At 36.7% G+C, this 16,902-nt stretch overlaps 2 protein-coding genes across 5 annotated transcripts; one reads left to right on the top strand and one right to left on the bottom strand.

Moving 5' to 3' along the window:
• The first annotated feature begins 589 nt into the window (after positions 1-589).
• Positions 590-16,311, top strand: LOC131147637 (pumilio homolog 2-like). Of its 3 annotated transcripts, none has more exons than XM_058097147.1 (10): positions 590-1,722; positions 5,280-6,868; positions 6,957-7,098; positions 7,221-7,328; positions 7,651-7,863; positions 7,959-8,069; positions 9,543-9,737; positions 12,782-12,956; positions 13,308-13,381; positions 13,529-13,821. In XM_058097147.1, the coding sequence occupies exons 1-9, from the start codon at positions 1,102-1,104 to the stop codon at positions 13,343-13,345; spliced, it is 3,192 nt and encodes a 1,063-aa protein (XP_057953130.1). In that variant the 5' UTR covers positions 590-1,101; the 3' UTR covers positions 13,346-13,381; positions 13,529-13,821. The 3 variants fall into 3 exon arrangements, with proteins under 3 accessions (XP_057953130.1, XP_057953128.1, XP_057953129.1); XM_058097146.1 differs by lacking the exon at positions 13,529-13,821 and adding an exon at positions 14,890-16,311 and having other exon boundaries at positions 629-1,722; XM_058097145.1 differs by having other exon boundaries at positions 601-1,722; positions 12,782-13,821.
• On the bottom strand, positions 15,199-16,194 carry LOC131147638 (uncharacterized). Of its 2 annotated transcripts, none has more exons than XM_058097148.1 (2): positions 15,692-16,194; positions 15,199-15,519 (listed from the first exon to the last, which is right to left on the bottom strand). In XM_058097148.1, the coding sequence occupies exons 1-2, from the start codon at positions 16,034-16,036 to the stop codon at positions 15,352-15,354; spliced, it is 513 nt and encodes a 170-aa protein (XP_057953131.1). In that variant the 5' UTR covers positions 16,037-16,194; the 3' UTR covers positions 15,199-15,351. The 2 variants fall into 2 exon arrangements, with proteins under 2 accessions (XP_057953131.1, XP_057953132.1); XM_058097149.1 differs by having other exon boundaries at positions 15,199-15,486; positions 15,692-16,116.
• Positions 16,312-16,902: the final 591 nt, after the last annotated feature.

The raw sequence follows: 16,902 nt of genomic DNA, 5'->3' as shown, positions 1-16,902 counted from the left end.
CATCATTTATTTGCCCTTTTAAGCAATGCAGCACCCGGACCGTTGATGTTAGAAAGGGAAAGTACGTTATTTCCGAAAATTTAAATTTCAAGTTCCGAAAAATTGGCGAAAATAATATTTTTTGAAAAAAACACAGACCGAAAAAGCGAAAGTTCCAAAATATCCCTGTCCTAAATACGCTCCGCGAATCGAAAGGGGCTTCCAACGACCAGGGCAGTTCCGACAATTCACACCTCCCAACAGTACTTGTCCTCCTTTTTTACTTTAAGCAGGTCGAAATCTTAAAACAGGCGAATCCAACAATGACGTGGCAGCCGCAGATTCTCCCTTATGAACACAAGGAGCCAAAAAATTTATAAAAATAATATATTTTTTTAAAGAGTAATCAAAATCAACAGATGAATTATCATCTTCTCTGCTTTGTCTGCACATCAGTCGGTTATCACTCGGTCAATTAAACCCTAATTTTCAGGATATGTATAGATGTGCGCGCGTGTGTATATATATACATATATTGATATAATTATTTATATGGGAAAAATATATTTATTGGGTTTAATTTTGGAAAAAGATAAAAACCGAAAATTCAATACTGTATTTAATCGGGTAGGGTTGGGGGGACAAAATCCTAGGGGTTGGGGGGGTTCTTGTAAGAACCAATCGCCGCCGGATTCATCTCAGCCGTCAGCTCTGTTCTGCAGCTTCCTTCTCCTTGATTTCTTAACCAGTCGACTACACACTCGATGCTGGTTTCAGTGTTTTTCATCTTTCTGTTTTTTTATCCTCAGTGATTCTTCGTCTTACTGATTTTGATTTTTCCTTTGTGGGTTATTTTTTGTTGCGATGTTTAACATGCTATGTTTTTGGTGTGGGCAGAAGGTGGGCTGCGTGTTGATTGTCTGTAGGTTCGTGTTTTGATCGTATAGGGGTTGTAGTTTGGGGTTTGGGGATGAGCTTGAGAGTGGGTTGAGATGGGGCTAATGTATATATATGGTGTTTAGGTGTTCGAGGGTTTTAAAGCGGTGATCTTGGCGGGTTTTTAGGGTTTTGGGGGTTAGATTTTTTCCGGGTGTGTTTGATGATCGATTAGAGTTTCTGAGAATGTTGTCTGAATTGGGAAGGAGGCCGATGCTTGGTGGGAACGAGGGATCGTTTGGAGATGATTTGGAGAAGGAGATTCTGTTGCTTCGCGAGCAGAGGAGGCAAGAGATTGATGATCGCGAGAAGGAGCTCAATTTGTATAGAAGTGGGTCTGCTCCCCCTACTGTTGAGGGTTCTCTGAGTGCTGTTGGAGGGTTGTTTAGTCAAGGTGGGGTTCCGGGAACTTTTTCGGAGTTTTCAGGCAAGAAGACTGAAAATGGGTTTGCCTCGGAGGAAGAGCTTAGGTCTGATCCGGCTTATGTTTCCTACTATTTTGCGAATGTCAACTTGAACCCTAGGCTCCCACCACCCTTGTTGTCAAGGGAAGATTGGAGGTTTGCACAGAGATTGAAGGGCGGGAGTTCGGTGTTGGGAGGGATTGGAGATAGGAGGAAAGTGAATAGGCCAGAGAATGGTGTGGGTAGATCAAGAGTATCGATGCCTCCTGGATTTGATTTTGTGAAAGAAGAGAGCGAGTCTCAGTCAGAAAAAGGTGCAGCAGAGTGGGACGGAGATGGACTGATTGGCTTGTCTGGATTAGGACTAGGGAGCAAACAAAAGAGCCTTGCTGAAATTTTTCAGGTGACGTTCTTTTATCTCGAGTACCTGTTTTAATTTTATTTTTTTATGGATGTTTTAAAATTTCTGCATTTATTTATTACGGTTTCAGTATTCGATCACCTCATTATCTCCTTTTGGAATGTTCAATGATATTATCCTATCCCTTCCATCTGTCGAGATGTATGGTACTGTGCATCAACCTTGAGCAACAAGGTTATTTAATGCTTGGTATTTTTTTTTTTTGTGTGTCATTAACGGTGTTTGGTTCTACTCTTTTTGGCGGTGATGGAGTTTTCTGATGTCTAACTGTGTTTTTTCTTTTCAAAGGGGCATGCTATTTATTTGTGGTGATTATTATGTTGAAAAGTAATCTGCAGCAAATAAATGAAGCCACTCTGAAAATAAGAAGTAGTTATGGACATTCGCCAAGTACATGAATTTGCGAATTTGGCATGTTGCGCATGTGCACATATGCGCATAAGCATTTACTCCATGCTTTCCATTTTTTGTTTTTTCTAATTTAAAGACACAGCTTTCTAGTTATCATTTACAAGCCTTTTTATTGCATGCCTTACTCATCTCAATTGCATCTCTTCTATTGTAAAAGAGCATACGATTTCACCTTTTTGGCATTTGCTTCTCTTTTTGGATTTAAGATTTGAATTTATTTCGCATAACTGCTCAATATTTTTATTGAAGATGTACTTAAAAAAATGAACTTGATTGGCTAAAATCAAAATTTTGCAATGCATAGCTTTTGTTACTGGTGTAAAAAAATTTACAATTTTCAGTCCTATTTATGCAGTGCTTTTGCTTCTTGCTTTCCATTTTGTGAGTGAAAACCAAGTCTACAGGTGTACACTTTAGGTGAAGCGCAGGAAGCAAAGAGGCAAGGTGCAAATAGGTTCCCAGGATATTTTTCCTATTTAGTTTTTCTGAAAATAATGTTTGTTTTAAAGGTATATCTTGTCCTGCTGTGTTCCTGGTTGTCTCAGTTTCATTCATAGTCTTTCCATATTATTAATATAAGTTGGTAAGGAGAAATGAATGTTTGGCTCTTGTACCTTTTTCTCAGTGTAATCTTGGTGCATGGTGCATTATTAGGTGTTAATGATTACATTGATGTCTTTGATGTCCACCTTCGGAATCATAATTTTGGAACATCGGTGTATTAAACAAAATAGAACTAAAAGGACAACAAGATAATTAAAGATATGTTAACTAAAAGGAATACAACACAATTAAAAAACTGCGATGAAAGCTTCTTGAAGAAACAGAAAGGCATCAAATTAGAACTTTTTTTTGGGCTTAAACAAACATAATGTAGATAAGTGACATATTTCTTTCATTAGCTCATGGTGGTTGTTAACATATGAAGTGTCAGCTAAAAGTCCAACTGTCCCAGTGCTTACAGGTGTCCAAGTGTTGATGTGGCTAGATTTTTTTTATTTTTATTTTATGGGGTATCATGATTTTGCTGTCTCTACGGTTTTGCTTTCCTGTAACTTAACACCATTATGGTTGGAGACTGAGGTGGCAGATGCCTGCAGCATTTGAAAGAACTAAATTTAGTGTCTGTAGATGCTTAGATGGTTGCATTTTTTTTGGTTGTAATTGTATATTGAGTATTCTTTAATAATTAGGACTAAATGCAATTGAGTAAAATAAAATGAAACACTCATGATTTGTTGAACTTGGATAAAGCATTGCCAGAGCATTGGTTAAAATGTTATTACTCTGTGTCGAAGACTCAAAAGGAGGACTTTTTCCTGTTTATTATGTTCATGCCTTTGTGAATGAATGCTTAATGTTGTAAGCAGGCATTTCAGTATTCTGAAACGTGTGTTGCACATGCTTTTTATTCTTAGACATCAAATTGTAAGGTACCTGCAAGTTAGAAGCGGAGGCTTTAAAACTTTGATCATGATGGTATACTCAAATTTCGTCTGAAGCCTCACTGGGAGACTTAATTTCATTATTGTTTAAAGAATTTTGTTTGGTCAAATTCTTCAATTAGTTTTATGCTGTATCCAGATTTAAAATATCATTTTGGACCCATTCATACGAGAGATATTTTTCTGTCCTGACTTTTCTGTTCATTTGAATCCTAATAGTAATATGCACTCTGTATCTGACTTGCTTTTTTAGACTGAACTTCAAAGTCATTTGTTTTGTCCTTTAAAATTTTTGAGGAGCTACTTTTTGACCAGTGAAATTCAGCTTCTGTTTCTATGTTATCCTGCAAATGCAATTTAGTCTGGTGTAATTTAAATTCTTGATTTTTAAAACTATTGTAATTCAAACCTTCTGTATTAATCTTATTTAAGATATTTATGTTTTATCCTCAACTATCTAAAATCATCATAATTATTTTATATAATTAGCAGTTAATTTAGAAAGAATGCTAAAATTGTGCTATTCTCAAAGCTGGGATGTAGAAATTGAGCAAAACAAAATTGGATGAGTACGTAGGAGCAGATGTGCTAACCCAAAATGAAAGAACATTTTCATTTTCTAGTGTCCATCAGATTTTCCTCGCTGGAAGCCTTGTACAATCCTGATGGGGTGGTGGGCGGTGGGTGAGGTTATGCTGAATTTTCTGAGGCTGAGGCATCCCTTATATATGTGGATTTTTCATTCCTTTCAGCTGTTGCAGTCATATGCGTGTTTAGAAATGTGCAGATACCTGTTTGTTTGCATGTGTTTCCTTCTAACAATTTAAACTTTAGAAATCTGTTTATTTGGGATCAATATTAATGTGCGAGAATAATTGTTTACAGAATTATAATTTGGTGAATTTCAAAAACTGCTGTTCATCTTGAAGCAGTTTTGTTTTAGCAGGAGAATTCTACATCGTAATCTGAGCTCATAGTTTGAAATCATGGAACACCGGAAAATGCTGATGCTGCATACCTATCTCTCCATGCCCTTGCGTGTGAGAGCTTCATGCATTGGGTTATATGCCATATTCTGTTGTTGCTTTTAAGATCTATAATTTTGCCTTGTGAAGCATCATTGTATTGTGAAGGCACTATTTTTTACTATCACTGTATGGATACATAATTTTATGAGGCTGATAGAGTTCTCTTACATATAAACCAGTCCTTGTCAGCTACAGTGGCACTGATGGCCAAACAAGTGGCCAGATAAGTCATAATCACCCTTGAGCCCAGAGTTGCTAAGCACAATGAGACTAACCAAACCTTGGCTGGTGAGATAAAAAGAGTAGCATAGTGAGCCTGCCCCACGGATGTATTGGAAATTATATCTTTGGATGGATGTAAAGCTAAACAGGCAGAGTGAATTAGAGGGCACTAGGAAGAAGGCGAGGTGTTGGCCCTTAACAACTCTTCCCCTCAACATTGGCTTTTGTCAATGCCCAGTAGGAAATGTGTTCCTGGTTGGTCTTTATGTTTATAAACTGACTTAATTGTTCCTTTTATAGTCGCCATCATTCTTCCGTTCTTCCCCTTTATATATATATATTTGAGTTTTTAAAACCAATGTTTGGTTGGTGAGATCTTAAACTGTAGCACGAGTGTGGTTTCCAGTGAATTTACAAATGATTCCATATGTAGGATGATTTAGGGCGCTCAACTCCCGTCTCTGGGCATCCTTCTCGTCCAGTTAGCCGCAATGCCTTCGATGAAAATGTTGAAGACCTAGTCTCAGATGAAGCTGACTTGTCTCATTTGCGTCGTGAGTTGACATCTACTGATGCATTGCGACCTGGTGCAAATGTTCAGGTCTCGTCTGTGGTCCCGAATATTGGCCAATCTGCTTCATATACTTATGCTTCTGCTTTGGGTGCGTCCTTGTCAAGAAGCAGCACTCCTGATCCACAACTTGTTTCTAGGGCCCCTACTCCTGGCCTTACACCTATTGGAGGAGGAAGAGTTGTATCATCTGAAAAGAGAGGCATTAATAGTCCAAACTCATTTAATGGAATTTCGTCAAGCATGAATGAGTCAGCAGATCTGGTAGCTGCTTTGTCTGGCATGAATCTGTCAACAAATGGTGTGATAGAGGAGAAAAACCATTTGTCTTCAGATATTGAACAGGATGCTGATATTCACCAGAATTATCTCTTTAATCTACAAGATGCTCAGAATCATACCAAGAAACACTCATACCTCAACAAATCTGAACCTGGGCATCTTCATATTCCTTCTTTTTCTCAGTCTGCAAAAATATCTTATTCTGATTCGGGTAAGAACAACGGTGTTAGCTCAGACTTAAACAATTCATCCTTGGTTGTTGACCGGCAAGTTGAATTGCAGAAATCTTCTGTTTCTTCAGGCAACTCATCCCTGAGGCGATCATCTATCTCCACTATTAATGGTGGAGGCGGACTACATTCTCAGTATCAACAAATGGATGGCGCAAATTCATCATTCCCAAACTATGGTTTGAGTGGGTACTCCATTAATCCGGCTGTGCCATCCATGATGACAAGCCATATTGGAACTGGTAATCTGCCACCTTTGTTTGAAAATGTTGCTGCAGCATCCGCAATGGCTGCGCCTGCAATGAACTCCAGAGGGCTGGGAGGGGGTTTGGCTTCTGGGCCAAATCTAGCAGCAGCTGTATCAGAAACACAAAATCTCCGAATGGGAAATCAATTGGTAGGGAATGCTCTTCAGACGCCTTTTATGGATCCAATGTACCTTCAGTATTTAAGGTCAGCTGAGTATGCTGCAGCACAGGTTGCAGCTCTTAATGATCCTACTGTGGATAGGAACTACTTAGGAAATTCATACATGGATTTAGTTGGACTCCAGAAAGCTTATCTGGGAACTTTATTTTCACCTCAGAAATCACAGTATGGCGTCCCCTTGGGCAGTAAATCCAGTGGGTCTAATCATCATGGTTTTTATGGGAATCCCCCTTATGGTGTTGGCATGTCATACCCTGGTAGTCCTCTGGCAAATCCTGTTCTTCAAAATTCTCCTGTTGGACCTGGTAGCCCTATCCGGCACAATGAACTCAATATGCGTTTTCCGTCTGGGATGAGGAACTTAGCAGGGGGTGTCATGGGACCGTGGCACTTAGAAGGTGGTTGTAATGTAGATGAAAGTTTTGTATCATCCCTGCTGGAAGAGTTTAAGAGCAATAAGACCAAGTGTTTTGAACTTTCAGAAATCGCAGGTCATGTTGTTGAGTTCAGGTATAAGCTGCTAATAATTTTTTTTTGCTGTAATATCGCTATACAATCCATGAAACTTATATATTTGATTTAAAACTTCTGCAAACAGTGCGGATCAGTATGGGAGTCGATTCATCCAACAAAAACTTGAAACAGCCACAATAGAAGAGAAAAACATGGTTTTCCAAGAAATCATGCCCCAGGCTTTGTCTTTAATGACTGATGTGTTTGGTAATTATGTGATTCAGAAGGTACTGAAAATTCTGACTTTGTTGTCAATGCAAGTGTGGGTGTGTGTGGGACATGCACATATGTGGCTGTGTTTTGTACTCAATTGGATTTTTCATGGATAATGGCTTGTATTCTTGTTCAGTTTTTTGAGCATGGAGCTGCATCCCAGAGAAGAGAATTGGCAAACAAGTTAAATGGTCATGTACTGACTCTTAGCCTTCAAATGTATGGTTGTCGAGTGATTCAGAAGGTAATCCAGTTTGTTACTGAATTAATTTTGATTCTAATATAGTATTGTCCTGTACTTCTCTATTTTGGGGTTTCTGTCTTCGTGATCTGTGGAGCTTCGGAAGTTGGAAATCTTGATTAGAATATTGACCTCCTTGCCCCTACATTCACCATTAACAATAATTATTTAATCTGTTTGTGATTAAGACTTGCTTCATTATGTGAATTTTCTTAGTCCATGCATTTTATCAGGCTACAAAGTGCCACTGCTTGCTGCACTGAGATTAATTAACCAAGGTCCTGTTGAAGCTTTTGTTTATAACAGATTTGTTTTAATTCGCTAGGCAATTGAAGTCGTTGATGTGGACCAAAAGATTAGTATGGTTGAAGAGCTTGATGGTCATGTCATGCGTTGTGTGCGTGATCAGAATGGGAATCATGTCATCCAGAAGTGTATTGAATGTGTTCCTGAAGAGGCCATTCAATTTATTGTCACAGCATTTTTTGATCAGGTTGTGACCCTTTCTACCCATCCTTACGGGTGTCGTGTGATACAGGTCGGTGAAATATTTGTTTCTTATTCTCATCCACTCATTGTGCTCATTTTTAAGGAATACTTGCATTTTTCATATTGATGTTTTCCGTTTCACAGAGAATACTGGAGCACTGCCGGGATCCCACAACCCAGACTAAAGTGATGGATGAGATTTTGGGATCTGTTAGCATGTTGGCTCAAGATCAGTATGGTAATTATGTTGTTCAGGTTTGTTCACTCCTCCAGAAGACCTCATATATGTATAGATGGATGTATGTTTATTTATTTATTTTTTCTCATTATGCTTTGGATTTCAATTATATGAATTGCATTTTTCATTTTTGTTTATTCTCATTATTTTTCAATCATGAATTAAATACCACTGTCGTCGTGGGGTGATGTAATGTTGAATGTTTCTGTGCTTTTAACTTGGATATGAGCTTTCTTGAGGTGACTATCGACTGTTTTCTCTGGGCCATGGCTCCTAAATTCTGTCCTTTTTTGCATGAAATTTCCCTAATTGTTTTCAGAATTGCAGAATTCTCCTATCCATATTCCTTCAAATGTGCTTCTGTATATTATTATGCTCAATATCTTCTCAAAATGGTTCAGCAACACAAATTCTGTTTAGGGAGATCTGGCTAGTCAATCGGGAGGCTTCAGCAAATCCTTTTTTTATATCTATGTTTATATTAGACATGAGCAATGGGTAAGCTCTAATAAAAATTTTCTATAAATTAAGTAGGTAGAACTGGATTGAACAAAAAGTGTTGTGGTTCATACTTCTACATGTAACAATAATAGGATCAGTGTAAAAGATTAAACACAATATTTACATAAGAAGTTGTGGAACCTCAATATTCCTACTTTAGAGGGAAAAATAAAGGCAACATTGGGTCAAACAAAAAGCATTGAACTCGCACTTTTATATGCAATACTATGAATGAATGTTATTATTATATTATATATACATACATATATATATATATACATACATACATATATACATATATATATATATATATATGTATGTATGTATATACATATTAATGTATATAGTAATCAAGCAGAATCAGAGAATAGGGACAAGAATGCATTGTAAGACTTCAATACCACTAAGTTAAAGGGTAGTTAAAGGGAAAACTGAATCAAGCAAAAACTGCTTTAGTGACACGTTATATAAAACAATTTGGCATGTTTTAGTGGAGACTCATGGAGCCCCTTATGCCATCATAGATTGGATAGATACGTCAGTATCATTGAAATGACAAAAAATTCGAAGAGACAAAAAACTCGAACAGAGGTCTTGGAGATCTTGGTTAGAAAGTATCAGGAAGCGTGTTTCTGCACATTTAACCTAAAACAGGGGAAAAACTGGAATGTTCTCAAGATGGTTGTAATTATTAATTATTCTTGTGCATGAAAGTTGTGGTATTGATTGTGATCTATTTATCCTTGATATTGTAAAGGCAAATTTAAAATACCTGCATATTCATAAATGGAGGACAAGAACAAAGAAATAGTAGCCTAAGCTCTAGAATATGCACTTCAATTTTTCCTCCCTTCTCTGCCATTTATAAGTCCTGCCTTTCCTATATATTGTGGTATAGTAATTAGTTCTTCGTGAGACATGTAATGTGGTGTCTCCGTAATTGTTCTTTGTTGCTTCTTCTGTTGACATCTTGCATTTATTTTGAACAGCATGTATTGGAGCATGGGAAGCCGCATGAGCGTTCTGCTATAATCAAGGAACTAGCTGGGAGGATTGTTCAAATGAGCCAGCAGAAGTTTGCCTCCAATGTTGTGGAGAAGTGTTTGACTTTTGGTGGTCCTGATGAACGCCAAATCTTGGTGAATGAGATGCTTGGCTCTACCGATGAGAACGAGCCTCTTCAGGTTTGTTGAATCTCCATGTGATTTTTTTAATTATATTATTTTCTTCCCTTTGCTATATTATAGCATGCAATTGGTTCAGTTTGCTTGTCTGTATGCATGGATTGGCATATGCCTTATAAAATTTGTTTGTGTCATTTTAAAAACTATGACATGAATATTTGAGTAAAATGGAATAATGCTTTGGACTAGATCTCTATTTTAAAATTTTATGGTGGCAAATTCTACCACCTTTTTTTGGAATAGCATAGCTTTGGACTTTGAATGGAACTTGTAATAGTTGTTGTGAAATGATGTATTTTTGTTGGCATGAAAAATTTGATGGTAGGCAATTCTTTCAAGTTATTTACATGTAAAATCCTTCTTTTTTAACTTGCATGGCAAGTTTGCTGCATGGATGTAGACTGATATTCACATCTCAACATGACAAATTCGTTAAAAAAGGCATGGGCATGGTATGCAACGAAAAAGATATATGCATATGTTGATTATTCTCTTCCTGAAATAAAACTGTCATTCGAATGGTCTAGCTGTTTGATAACTTCCATAAAATAATACTATTTTTCTGTATGTAGAGTTTATAAAGGTACAAATGGAGCCTCTGAAAGGAAAGGCAGAGGATTAGACTTAGGTAATAGCTAAAGTAGAATTTCAGAATTCACTCCCTCAAATTTTCTATATTGACTCTACTCTGTTTCCCCTGCTAGACACTGACCCAAGCTTGGGAGTTTGGAGCCATGGCCTTGGATTTGGATTTGTGTGGATTAGACAAAATGCAATGTTAATTTGTACTAAATTTTGTATCAACATATGTTCAAATCCAAGGTATGAAATTTATGCTCCCAATTAAAAATGCCAATGTTGGGTTGGTTAGAGCCATATGTTTGCTTTGTAATTGGCAGTTTATTTTTCATAATTCAAAAAATGGTAGCACAACATGCTTGATGGTAAGATAGCTTCAGAAAATGCGAGGTTGTGCCTGTATATGCCAAGGTCGGTTTGGCCACTACCTTGTGAAAGTGGTTGATAGGGTACCTATATACAAGTTTTTAAATTACACAGCATACTAGTTGTAACATTTTTTTAGAAGGTCGTAAGCTTTCTAATTGGCAATATTTTTCATATATTAAGTTAAGTACTATCATTATAGTATTTGATGAACTCAGAACTTTTATATTTGCATTTGACAAGGTAATTAAATATCATTAATGTATTTATTGGTAAATATTGTGCATGTTTGATGAAATGGTTGTTGCCATATGAAAATATTAAGAAATTATCCGTTTAATCAAACTTGTAAAATCGAGCAAATGCTATGTATCAATTTCAAGTTATGGTAGCCAAAAAATGAACTAGCTGATAATCAGGTCAAGCCCTAATTGTTCTAGTTGACTCCTGATTATTAAGATCCATTAAACATTAGCATATTATGGATGGCGGCAGCTTCGTCGATGTCATATTGTGATTTTTTTACCCCCACTTAAACAACTAGTATTCTTTACAATGATGCGCTTTCAAAGGAAGTGGGATTGATTGGTAGGAGGTGATTGAGGTGTTGACATTCAGTGTAAAGCTTAGGCCTTGCCTGGATTTAAATATTCTAGTTTTTTAAGTTAAAGAATTGGATAGAATATTGGAGTTAATTACCTTTTGGGTTTGCCATAGATATGTTGGGAATGCATATTTCCCCACCACTTTAGTGATCCTTTTCTTCCCCATAGTCTTAACATATGAGAAACTTTTTTTTGTTGGAGCACAGTGGGAATGACTGCATTTAAACTGTGAGGTGAGGTGTCACTGGTAGTTGCATGCATACCTGTACCGCCATTGTAAATATATGGGCATTACTATAGGCCAAACTTCAGTGCTTTCTAATGAAATATGTTGTTAATTGTTTTTATTTATTTATTTATTTATTTTTTTCATTTCCTTCCGACTTGCGAGTAACAGCAGTTGGAACTCTGACAACTTTAGAGATACAGTGTAGATCCCTTCTATATGTATCTTTATCATAAAGTGGAAGATATAATGACATGGTTTAACACTATCTGGTCCTGCCACCTAAGCTGCCTACTGTAAAATGATTCCATGACAGAACTGGAAACCTGTTGGTTTTTGTTCTTTAGATTACTATAATGGAACAAATGGAACTTTTATTTTGCATTCCAGACAATTACAAGAGTTGAATGTAGTGGTTCATTGACATGCAACAGGTAGTTTTTGCAGGGTTACTGGCCATGACTAACTCTTTGTTTTATGTTCAGTTGATAATAATTGTGTACTTAATAAACCTGAAATATTAAACCTTGGGATTTGCAAGATGTACTTGGAGTAGAACTGCAGTGTCTTTGGAGTAGAAGATGGTGATGTTTCTCTTTAACCTACAAGCTTCTTTTTCGTGATGAGGTGTTAAGATTTCTGAGCTCATTTGCTCAAATATCTTAATCTTAGTATGGGTTTTTTTGCTGTATATTTTTATTTTACTGGCCATGACTAACTCTTTGTTTTATGTTCACTTGATAATAATTGTGTACTTAATAAACCTGAAATATTTAACCTTGGGATTAGCAAGATGTACTTGGAGTAGAACCGCAGTGTCTTTGGAGTAAAAGATGGTGATGTTTCTCTTTAACCTACAAGCTTCTTTTTCATGATGAGGTGTTAAGATTTCTGAGCTCATTTGCCCAACTATTCTGAGCTCATTTTCCCAACTATCTTAATCTTAGTATGTGTTTTTTAGCTATATGTTTTTATTTTATTTGATATGGGTGTTTTGGGGGTGGGGATATGGGTGGGCATGTTGGTTAATTTTGAGTGAATTACCTCTGATTGGGTGATAATTTTATCTTGTTAAAATTACTATGGAGCAGAGTTCAATGTGGAGCACATTAAAGGTCATTTCTGGGTAATTTGTAATGTGCTGGTGTTGGTTGGCCGTTTATTTTGGCCAGCATTGCTCCTTCAAAGTGGCTCAATGCATACTGTGTAACTGCGTTTTCTTCTTTTTCCACCCTGTTTTTCTGACATCACCATTTCTGCCTGTTTAGGCGATGATGAAAGATCAGTTTGCAAATTATGTTGTGCAAAAAGTGCTGGAGACTTGTGATGACCAGCAACGTGAGCTGATCCTATCGCGAATTAAGGTTCATTTGAATGCATTGAAGAAATACACTTACGGAAAGCATATTGTTGCACGTGTAGAGAAACTCGTCGCTGCTGGGGGTACTTTTCCTTTATTTTGTTTTGCACATCAGTACATTTTTCTCATATTTCAGACTTGTTTTTCAGTCATGTTCTTGCATTTATCTTGTATTTGCTGCTTTTATTCTGGAAAACATGTTTTACCGTATAGTGCTGTCTGGTTACGTGTTTCACTCGTGATTCTATCACTGCATTTGTATACGACATGGCAAAACAGTATTTTTCTATGGACAAATGCTCCATGACCTGTTGCTTCATCTGCTTTAGATCCAATTTGTTTTGAATACCATTTGAGTGCTATGCTACATTAGCTTCCAAATATAAACATGTCTTCTATGCTCTTTTATTAGCTTCCAATTTTTTCCTTTGCAGAAAGGAGAATTGCTGTTCAGTCTCCACAGCCTGCTTAGGTGGATAGGACAGTTGTACAGCTAACTGAGGCTAGTGTGAGCACCCCTTTCTCTTCTTTTTCTTTTCTTCACCCGCCTTTTCTTCCCAGAACTAGAGCGGCAGCTCTTACCATTCTTTGAGATAGGTATGAGCTGATTGGAAATAAATTTGATGCATGTACTTGAAAATTGTACATTGTGTAGTTTTAAGGTTTATACATAGAATGAAGCCAGCCGAGGTTCAGATGTTGAATGCATCTGATGGCACTGCAGAGGAGATAAAAGTGACTATACTACAAGTTTTTAAGGGTGTAAAAATGTTTTAAATGGTGAGGTAGTTCGTATTGTTGACGCGACTGTACAAATGTTGCCATGTGGAGAGTTGTTGATGTTTAGGCGAGGTCAGAATTTTCTTTAAATTTCAATGTATGGCATTAGACTATTTCCTGTTCAAAAGCACAATTTTCAGCTGCATTCAGGAATCATGTTCCATTCCCCATTTCTCAGCATTTTGGTATTTTTTCACTGTGGTTCATTTCATGCTTGTTGATTACTTCTCCAGTTCACTTCATGTTGATTCTTGTGGTTTCGATGAGCTGGTTGCTTTGCTTTAATTTAGTCATAATTCAAAGTTTTTTGGATGGACCAGTAAATGAAATTCTGCAGAAAGTTAAAAGAAAAACTAGCAGAAAACCTTTGAATGAGTACCATAAAAATCTATTTAGATAAACCTTAGGGGGATCATTTGGCTTGAGAAGTTCTTTTGAGTATTTTCCTGTACTGTAAAAGTGAAATGGTTCTATCCTTCATTTTTCTAGCCATAAAATATTTTCTCAAAACATATAGATGCTATGTTCGATCCTGGGAATTGTTCATTTTCAGGGGCATAAATGTTCAGTTAAAAAAATGATTTTACAAAAGAAAAAAGGGTAGATTGAGACTGTTTAGGTGGTAAGAATTTTTCAGCACCTATTTTCTGCCTCCAAAATGCCAAAAAATAAAAAATGGGGGGAAAAGGGAAAAGAAAAACCATGCAGCCACTCATTCATTCTTCTCTGCTGTCAAGTTGTGAGGGCTTGAATGCTAGGCATCCACTAACAGGGACAGCAGGCAGCAGCAAAGCAGGCATTACAAGAAAGGCATCTCACAATTTTTGGTAGTTTTTCCTCTTTGAGATGCAACAATGGGAAAAGATGCAGACTTGTCTGTGGCATGAAAATTTATATGATTCTCTTATGTTAAAGAAATATATAAGATTTGTGTACAAGATGGGCTTTTTACACTTGCCTGTAGTTGTCATCGCCTAAAAGAGTAGCTGCCAAATTAAGCTAAAATGTTGGCATGAAGTCTGGTATTAATTTGGGATATCAAACTTGAATCATTCAGCAGCGTCCAGTGGTAAAAATTGATTTCCATCTTTCATTTTAAGTTCTATTTTTTATTTAAAAAAAATGTAATCTTGCAGTTCTTCAATTTTTGTATGCAAAAGTAAGTGACAGTGAAGAAATTATTTTTGAACTTTAGTTGTTGCTGTAGTAATTTAAAAAATTAAAATTATTTTGCAGATGGAAAAGGAGCCCATGCAGAGAATCTCTCTCTCTCTCTCTCTCTCTCTCTCTCTCTCTCTCTCTCTCTCGGATTATGCATTTTCAAAGCAGGCAGGGAGATCATGCAGGCCATTCATATACAAGTTAGTCATAAATTTTCGAAAAAGATTTACTAATCTTCTGCTTCTTGAGGAATCACTCATCATTGGCAGTGAACGATTGAGATCATCACTATCCAACAATTCTTTTGAGATTTTCATTTACTAATCAACTCAGATGATGTTAGTGGTGGAAAGTGAGCTTCATGAGACTTGGAACCAAACCAGAGGCGAGCAAACATTAATCCTAAACATTTCCATGGTGCTCTTAACATGTGAAAAAAATAAAGCATTTAAAAAAGAATTGAGTAAAACCCATTTATTCAACAAGGCAAAATGGGATTTTGAAGTTTCTGAGAAGCTTACACGGAAAATTTGCATTCTAATCATCACCATCATCATCATCAATCTTTTGCCCAAATCCCCTGGGCCCTGCCCTAGCTCTCACCTTCCTCTTCTTCCCACTCTTCTTCCTTTTACTTTCCTCTTCTTTCTCGAATTTCTCTGACTCCCTCTTCTGCAAGAAGTCTGTCACTGTTATGTAGATTACCTAAACCAGAAAATCACAATTTCAATCATGATTTAAAAAATTAGAAACAACCCACATAAAAAAAATCAACAAAATTTCGCAATAATATCAGAACCCAGAAAGAGAAATGAAAGAGAAGATGAATTCCAACCCAGAAAGAGGAAATAAGCAAGGAATTTGGAAGAGCTTTTACCCCTAGAGTGAGAATAGATAAACCAATAAAAGCAATGAACACAAGAACTTGGACAATGATGGTGACGCCATCCCCGTCAGTGGAAACAATCTGCTGGGAATCCTCAATTGGGGTGGCATCTGTGAGCAAAACATCCTCGGCAACGGCAGAAATTCTCTGGAGCTGGGTGCTGTTGGGGGAAATTTGGTGAAGCGAGTTCGGAGATTGGATGGCTCTACTTGAGGAGAGACTGGAAGATAAGGGGAAGGACAGAGACAAGTCACGGGTATGAAGAGAAAGCCGGCAAGGGTTCTTGGAAACGCAAGAGAGAGGCGGTGGATATAGAGATATAGATGAGGTAGCCATTTTTCATCTGCTCTCTCTCTCTCTCTCTCTCTCTCTCTCTCTGCTACAGAAGTAAAAGCCCAAAGCTGAGAGGAAGAAAATGCTCTGATATGTGTAGAATGCACCCAATTAATCTCAGCTGTCTTCGCACGGTCCAATATTCCTTGTTTCTCCTTCACTTTTTAAGTTTACTTAGATCCAACTTAATATCATTTCATGTTAATTGCATTCAAATTCTCGTAAATTTAAATTGATGGTTTGATTTTTAAGTTCTCAAACGTGGATTAGAATTTAAATTCTGGGATTGGAATTATTTATATAAAAATTTAGTGGGGTTCATAGAATTGTCCGATCCCACCGATTCAACTTGACTCGATCCAAATTGCTTGTATAAAATAGTTCGAGAAGTTTTTGAGGTGGATTGTAACCCATAATTTTATATAAAGGGAATATGTGGTTCGGATGAAGAATTGAGGCCCAATCCATCTAATTTGATTCAACCTAATCTAAAATGCCAACAAAGAATGATTTTGAAAGTTTCTGAGTTTGGTTGAAAATTGTATTTGGTACAAATTGTGTGAGTTGGATAATGAGTTGAGGGTGTAGACTAGCCAACTTTAATATAATGCCAAGAAGGAAAAGAAGCACAAAAAATGTTGCATATGAACTAACTCTTGAGACAAAAAAATTTCCTCATACAAAAGTAGCATTAAATTGTGGTCTTATGTGTGTGTGGGTGTGTGTGATTTTTTTTTTATATATTTAAATTTCAACCTATTTCAATTGAACTAATGAGATCTTAATTCAATTCGTCGACAATTTAATGTTTAGTTTAAAAAAAATTATTTCTATCAGATAATTCTACTTTTACAGGTGCTCCATATCAT

This window comes from Malania oleifera, chromosome 2 (genome assembly GCF_029873635.1).
Source record: "Malania oleifera isolate guangnan ecotype guangnan chromosome 2, ASM2987363v1, whole genome shotgun sequence".
NCBI classification, from domain to species: Eukaryota; Viridiplantae; Streptophyta; class Magnoliopsida; order Santalales; family Ximeniaceae; genus Malania; species Malania oleifera.
This window is presented reverse-complemented; position numbering and strand designations above follow the sequence as displayed.